At 34.9% G+C, this 8560-nt stretch overlaps 1 protein-coding gene across 2 annotated transcripts in view; it reads left to right on the top strand.

Moving 5' to 3' along the window:
* Positions 1-4757: 4757 nt before the first annotated feature.
* vaspb (vasodilator stimulated phosphoprotein b) overlaps positions 4758-8560 on the top strand; it is a 32118-nt gene continuing 28315 nt past the window's right edge. Inside the window, exon 1 of one of the 2 annotated variants that reach the window (XM_087795633.1) lies at positions 4758-5127. In XM_087795633.1, coding sequence (XP_087651759.1) covers positions 5123-5127 — 5 coding nt within the window. In that variant the 5' untranslated portion in view covers positions 4758-5122. The remainder of the gene's footprint in view (positions 5128-8560) is intronic. The other variant, XM_087795632.1, reaches the window with a different exon arrangement.

Here is an 8560-nt window from a genome sequence, read left to right as displayed (position 1 = left end):
TCTATCATTTAATCACAACAAGTTACATTTTTATCTTCTTTATATTCTATCATTTAATCACAACAAGTTACATTTTTATCTTCTTTATATTCTATCATTTCATCACAAGTTACATTTTTATCTTCTTTATATGCTATCATTTCATCACAACAAGTTACATTTTTATCTTCTTTATATTCTATCATTTCATCACAACAAGTTACATTTTTATCTTCTTTATATTCTATAATTTAACAACAAGTTACATTTTTATCTTCTTTATATTGTATAATTTCATCACAACAAGTTACATTTGTATCTTCTTTATATTCTATCATTTAACAACAAGTTACATTTTTATCTTCTTTATATTCTATAATTTAACAACAAGTTACATTTTTATCTTCTTTATATTGTATAATTTCATCACAACAAGTTACATTTGTATCTTCTTTATATTGTATAATTTCATCACAACAAGTTACATTTGTATCTTCTTTATATTCTATCATTTCATCACAACAAGTTAAATTTTTATCTTCTTTAGATTCTTTCATTTCATCACAACAAGTTACATTTTTATCTTCTTTATATTCTATCATTTCATCACAACAAGTTACATTTTTATCTTCTTTATATTCTATCATTTCATCACAACAAGTTACATTTGTATCTTCTTTATATTCTATCATTTAACAACAACAAGTTACATTTTTATCATCTTTATATTCTATCATTTCATCACAACAAGTTACATTTTTATCTTCTTTATATTCTATCATTTCATCACAACAAGTTACATTTTTATCTTCTTTATATTCTATCATTTCATCACAACAAGTTACATGTGTATCTTCTTTATATTCTATCATTTAACAACAACAAGTTACATTTTTATCATCTTTATATTCTATCATTTCATCACAACAAGTTACATTTGTATCTTCTTTATATTCTATCATTTAACAACAACAAGTTACATTTTTATCTTCTTTATATTCTATCATTTCATCACAACAAGTTACATTTTTATCTTCTTTATATTCTATCATTTCATCACAACAAGTTACATTTGTATCTTCTTTATATTCTATCATTTCATCACAACAAGTTACATTTGTATCTTCTTTATATTCTATCATTTAACAACAACAAGTTACATTTTTATCTTCTTTATATTCAATCATTTCATCACAACAAGTTACATTTTTATTTTCTTTATATTCTATAATTTAACAACAAGTTACATTTTTATCTTCTTTATATTCTATCAATTAACAACAAGTTACATTTTTATCTTCTTTATATTCTATCATTTCATCACAACAAGTTACATTTTTATCTTCTTTATATTCTATAATTTAACAACAAGTTACATTTTTATCTTCTTTATATTCTATCATTTCATCACAACAAGTTACATTTTTATCTTCTTTATATTCTATCATTTAACAACAAATTACATTTTTATCTTCTTTATATTCTATCGTTTAATCACAACAAGTTACATTTTTATCTTCTTTATATTCTATAATTTAATCACAACAAGTTACATTTTTATCTTCTTTATATTCTATCATTTAATCACAACAAGTTACATTTTTATCTTCTTTATATTCTATCATTTAACAACAAGTTACATTTTTATCTTCTTTATATTCTATCATTTAACAACAAATTACATTTTTATCTTCTTTATATTCTATCGTTTAATCACAACAAGTTACATTTTTATCTTCTTTATATTCTATCATTTAACAACAAGTTACATTTTAATCTTCTTTATATCCTATCATTTCATCACAACAAGTTACATTTTTATCTTCTTTATATTCTATCATTTCATCACAACAAGTTACATTTGTACGTGTGTGTGTGTGTGTGTGTGTGTGTGTGTGTGTGTGTGTGAGTGTGTGTGTCCCTCGACTCATCAGAGAATAAACGGCAGAAAGTTAATAGATGGTTGATTCAAATGCATTAAATAAAATACATTATTATAACAACTATTGGGTAACAAGGTGTATAAATATATATAAATATATGGTAAATACACTTATATTGGTTGTATTGCAGTTGTGTACGTACTAGTTCCTGTGCGGGGGGTTCTGATGACAGGGTCACCTTTATACACACACATACAAACACACACACAAAACACACACTCAAGCTAATATGTTCATCATTTAACTATTTAATTTCTGCCGAAAATCACTTTTAACTTATTATTGAATTTTTCTAATTTTCAAATTCTTATAAAAACATTTTCAGTCTCAGGAACAAACATTTCAATCATCACTTGAAAAAGCTCCTAAATGACGCTTGTCTGTTAATTGTTAAACAATAAATATGATACAAAAAAGTATGATTTAATGTTAATATTATTCTATAATTAGATTCAGGTTATTTTCCAAAGTGTCCACAGATGCAAAATAATGTTTTTATTTATCGTCGCAACGAAAATACGAAACTAAAAAATATTTGCCTCAATTAATAAGAAAATTCATGAACAATAATAATTTTACATTTGAAGTCTTTCAAACTCACGGTCGGTTCTGACGTCGAACATTCTGGTTGATATTACCATATACATATACATATATTACCATATACATATACATATATTACCATAGACATATATATATATGTCTATGGTTTTATATATATATATACATATATATATAAAACCATAGACATATATAAGTTATTACTGCATGAGTCGTGGTTGAGGGACATGGTTTCACTGGTCTCTGCTACCATCTAGTGGAGAATCATAGACACTGCATCAAGTCTCAACAATCGGATTTGATTGAATTGTTTTCTTCATCATCAAGAAACGATGAACATGTTTGTGTTGATATCAACAAACAAAACCTGCTGCGATAAAAGAGTAATAAACCAAAAATAATATTTTTAAACATTACACTTTGTTTAAAAAACTGTTTAAAGTAACACTTACTTTGATGTGTGTGCACATGTTTGTGTTACAAACACTTCTTGTCTTAAGTTGAACTAGTTTGAGTTGTGTAGTGACGAGTTAACAGGAAGTGTGTGGTTCAAAAATACCAGAGCAACTGTTGCTCAGAGTGTGTGTGTGTGTGTGTGTGAGAGTGTGTATTAGCTCTCTGGATGTTTACACACGCCATGGAGACGCAATGCATTCCTTTCTTCCTTCTCATCTTCTTTTGTCTCCATTCATAAGCAAGTGTGTCACTGTCTTTCTTTAGAATACACTAACTGTGTGTGTGTGTGTGTGTGTGTGTGTGTGTGTGTGTGTGTGTGTGTGTGTGTGTGTGTGTGTGTGTGTGTCCAACAGTATATCGCAGACACACAACCAAGTGTTTGTTCAACAACATTAATATTTATTTTGATCTAATGACGTTTGATGATGTTTTTGGTCAGTCCTCAGACGGGCCTGAACTTCTCCAGACAGCCTGTAGGGGGAGACAACCTGGCTGGATTAGATGGTGCGTTCAGGGGTCGTGGGATGTTACAGAGATGACAACAAAGATCAACGTATGCATATATTTGCACAATTGGATTTACATGACATTTTTAAAACGAAAGTATAATAACATTATTATTTTGTTGGTTAGTAAAAAAAATCAAACTTATTTTAAACTGCAATAAAAAAATGTTGTATTTTAACATTTTTAACAAAACTATATATATATATATATATATATATATATATATATATATATATATATATATATATATATACCTCTGGACTCATGACTTTTACCTTCTCACATGATGAATGTTTGTGTTTGTGTGTGTCAAGTGTGACACAACTATGAGTTACTATTTGATAATCGTGTCTCACTTAATTATGTTGTGTTCATTATTGTTGTGAGTCACTACGTCTGGGTCACACATATCTCACTGTGAATCCCAGACAGAGAACAAGATACACACACACCACTGACACACTTTTGTAGTGTGTCTTTTTTTTGTACTACTGTTTATTGTTGTTGATATATTCATCATTATTTTTAAATTGTTATTGTTTATTATTATTATTATTTTATTACATGAGAGAATAAACGGCAGAATATTAATAGATGGTTGATTCAAATGCATTAAATAAAATACATTATTATAACAACTAGTGGATAACAAGGTGTATATATATATATATATATGGTAAATACACTTATATTGATTGTATTGCAGTTGTATATGTACTAGTTCCTGTGCGGGGGGTTCAGAGTATGATGACAGGGTTATTATTTTATTTATTTGTATTATTGTTTTCTATTATTTGAATGTTTTCTATTAAAATTAGCATCTATTATTGTTTTTAGTTGTTGTATTCATCATGTTAACTGTATTGTCAACATATTGTGTATTTAATCTTTTTACTGAAATAACTCAAATTCCACCAAGAGAAGAATAAAGTAGTTTCGGGATCATCTAGTTCAACTTGAACAAAGAAGTCTTTATTCTGTGAAGAACAAGTTAAAAAGTTACTCTGATGTGTCAAAGGAACTTTGCTCGAGAGGATACGTCATGTTGTTGACGCTGATCTGATGCTTTTGCGGACACGACAGAACGTCGGTCGATACTTCCGCCGAGCGAGTATTACAATTAGAATTGTGTATAATTAAATATACCGATCAATATTATTATTGTCGAAATGTAGGAGCATCTGATGGCGATATATTCACCGACAGAACAGGTGTATTCTGGGAGATATTCGCAGCTCTGTGACGCCGAGACGAAACTCTCCGAGGCGCACTTGAACGTCTCGTGGGAAAGCCACTTTGAGGCGGGGCGTGGCCAGAGGCTTGAGTGACAGGCCGCACTGAAGACCCCTGGAGTCCAGGACTCGAACCCGCGGCCAGACCCTCAGCCCGTGAGAGGGAACTTCCAGCGCGTCTCCTCTACCTCGACCCCTGACCCCGGGTGAGCTCAGACCCACTACTGTACCCCCCACACCCGCCCCCCCGCGCGCGCTCCCGCTCCACCAAGCAGGAAGTGCACGAGGCGTCGCTCCTTCATCCCGCCGAAGGCTCGCCAGACCTCGGCTGTAGATGCGAGACTTTTGCGCCTCTTTCCCGGCGATTCCAGAGACTTCCAGGCGCGGACTCGAGGCGTGAAGTCAGCCGAAGTTGGGAGCGAGGGTGCGGAGCTCCAGAGAACCATGAGGTGAGTCTTCTTGATCCGGGTCTCGCCATTAGGTCCACAAAGGAGCCTCAACGGAGTCATTTCCTGGTTCCAAGAGTTCGACGAGTTTGAGTCTCTGGAGCGAACGAGGTTTGAGGGAAGAATCATGAAGAACCAGGTCATGAAGTGACTGAGATTGAATGTTCAGAAGCTTTTATTATTATTATTATCAACTTGTGGATCAGATTCATCAGTTGTTTTAAGATCGCTTTGATTTAATGTTTCACACTTTTACCTCCTCGTGGGTTCAAGTCTGAATGTTGCTCTTTGGAAAGTTCATGAATTCCACATCCTGTCACAGCCTGCATTACATTCTTGGATCTCCTGCTCCTTCACTCGTTCCTTCACTCGTTCCTTCACTCGTTCCTTCTCTTGCTCCTTCTCTTGCTCCTTCTCCTGCTCCTTCACTCGTTCCTTCACTCGTTCCTTCTCTTGCTCCTTCTCCTGCTCCTGCTACTTCTCTTGCTCCTTCTCTTGCTCCTTCTTTTGCTCCTTCTTTTGCTCCTTCTCTTGCTCCTTCTTTTGCTCCTTCTTTTGCTCCTTCTCTTGCTCCTTCTTTTGCTCCTTCTTTTGCTCCTTCTCTTGCTCCTTCTTTTGCTACTTCTCTTGCTCCTTCTCTTGCTCCTTCTCTTGCTCCTTCTTTTGCTCCTTCTCTTGCTCCTTCACTTGCTCCTTCACTTGCTCCTTCACTTGCACCTTCACTTGCTCCTTCACTTGCTCCTTCTCTTGCTCCTTCTCTTGCTCCTTCTCCTGCTCCTGCTACTTCTCTTGCTCCTTCTCTTGCTCCTTCTCTTGCTCCTTCACTTGCACCTTCACTTGCTCCTTCACTTGCTCCTTCACTTGCTCCTTCACTTGCTCCTTCACTTGCTCCTTCACTCACTCTTTCACTCGTTCCTTCTCTTGCTCCTTCTCCTGCTCCTTCTCCTGCTCCTTCACTTGTTCCTTCTCCTGTTCCTTCTCTTGCTCCTTCACTTGCTCCTTCACTTGCACCTTCACTTGCTCCTTCACTTGCTCCTTCTCTTGCTCCTTCTCTTGCTCCTTCTCCTGCTCCTGCTACTTCTCTTGCTCCTTCTCTTGCTCCTTCTCTTGCTCCTTCACTTGCTCCTTCACTTGCTCCTTCACTTGCTCCTTCACTCACTCTTTCACTCGTTCCTTCTCTTGCTCCTTCTCCTGCTCCTTCTCCTGCTCCTTCTCCTGCTCCTTCACTTGTTCCTTCTCCTGTTCCTTCTCTTGCTCCTTCTCTTGCTCCTTCACTCGCTCCTTCACTCGCTCCTTCTCTTGCTCCTTCATTCGCTCCTTCTCCTGTTCCTTCTCTCGCTCCTTCTCTCGCTCCTTCTCCTGCTCCACTTCTGTCAGCTCCAGAATCCTGGTTCTTTGAAAGCCACTGAGCTCGGATCTGTTGAGTCTCAGAATAGATTTGTGTTCATTGTTGAACCAGGTTTGTTAGTTTTAAAGCAGTTATTGTTGCACCAGGAAGAGAAGGTAGTTCATCAGTGATGTAGACACAGGTGTTGTTGAGTAGATGTTATCATTAGAAGTGTCTTTATCTACTTGTAATGTCAGAAAACCTTTGTTAAGTTGTAAACACGACACAAGAATTTGCACAGAATATAAAAACGATGTCATATGAATGAAATGAATGGTGATTAATAAAATAAAATGCAGTAAACGTTACCATTTAATGGCACTTAAATAAGTAATTAATACAAATAAATTAAATATTTTTAGCCAAAGTCTGATCCTGGAGTTGAGTCCAGCACCACAGGTGGCAGTAACGTTTCCTCAGGGGCCACATTGTGTCAATGTTGTGAGGGGCCGTCAAAACGAGGGATGGATGGATGAACTTGAAAGAGAGAAGAATATGATGGAAAACCTTTTAAAAACAAGGAAATTAAGAAAAAAAAGAACAACATAAAAATAAAACTAATTATGCCAATAAAACATTTACAAACTAACTAAAAAAGAAATGCACACATGCGTACATTTATATATATATATATTTCTGAATATGATCTCAATATTTACTCAAAGAAATATCCACAAAAAGAACAAAGAATGTAGAAGAGTTGTATTTAAAGTGAATACAATAACACGGTGACACACTCCTGTTTTGTTCTGTCATTAATGGCAATTCAGCTGTTTTTCAGTCTTAAATCAAACATGAGCTCATTCTCTACACGTTACTCTGACGTCACAAGGGCCACATGACTCAAGTCTGGGGCCTCACTCTGTGCAGGCGAGTGTAAAGTGAACCATGAAACTTTAGTGAACATTAGGAAGTAAAACACAAAGTGAAGAGCCAAAACATTTCAAATTAAAAGTTCAAAAATATACAGTAGTATGTAGAGTACAACTTAAGTAAATGCAACACAAGAATATTTAACATAAATTCAACAGATTGAAGTATAAAAAAAACAACGTATGTGTGTATTTTGTGTCTAAATCTTTCATCGTCATAACTGGTCGTCAATCGTGTCGACGAGGCCTCGTGATACAGTCGTGATACAGTCGTGATACAGTCGTGATACAGTCGTGAAGACTCTGTTACGATACACGACCAAAGTAAAGCAATATCAAAGAGATGATCATGACCAAGAGAACATTATAGTGACAAGTTCTGTCTACGTGTGACACAACTATGATGTACAAGTACTGAAGTATTACTCTAGTGAAGTGACAAGATATTATTACTTTGTTGCTCCACGTCTGTGAGCAAGAGGCTCCTGATCTGGATCATGGTTCTGTGTTTTTAAGGATTATCTTCAGCTTCTCATGAGCGTTAGATCTTTTCCTCTTAAAATATATACATATTGTAGTTTAATGTACATGTTTTCTTGTTGTATTCATACTTTAACCACGAGTTGGCCTTGATGAAGACAGTATTAAGATGATTTTGATCTTCTGCATGACCTTGAACCTCTTTGCAGCAGGAATGTGGTTTAGTGAGATGTAGATAAAAGTTGTTGCTACTGTATTTTGGTATTTGTTCCAGGTCTTGTATATTATTGAAACAACCTCATACTCTGCTGCGTGGGACGGTTGTCGTGTTGAAAGAAAACTTCTTGTATACATGGAAGAATATTCTATTGTTGACGTGTTCTTGAGCAAGGACCGCGGCTGGAGATCAAACCTTTGGTTGTTTGGAGGCGACGACTGACATGCTTCGGTACTAGTGCTGAATATTGAAATGTACTGCACTTTTAGTGACGTATTTGGTCAAAACTCAAGATTTGTACTTTGTGTAATATAAGTTTATTTTTGTTAGCATTGATCTCATCAAATATTTATCGTTATTATTATCAATTATTTCGGTTCTGTTCAGTAAACCTGTCCCAGTGCAATACCCAGTCCTAGCACTGGCAACATGGAAAGATTGTTTTGACTGTCGCTTGAATGTTGTCGTCAATTGTGCGAC

This window comes from Callionymus lyra, chromosome 7 (genome assembly GCF_982586985.1).
Source record: "Callionymus lyra chromosome 7, fCalLyr1.hap1.1, whole genome shotgun sequence".
Taxonomy (NCBI): domain Eukaryota; kingdom Metazoa; phylum Chordata; class Actinopteri; order Syngnathiformes; family Callionymidae; genus Callionymus; species Callionymus lyra.
This window is presented reverse-complemented; position numbering and strand designations above follow the sequence as displayed.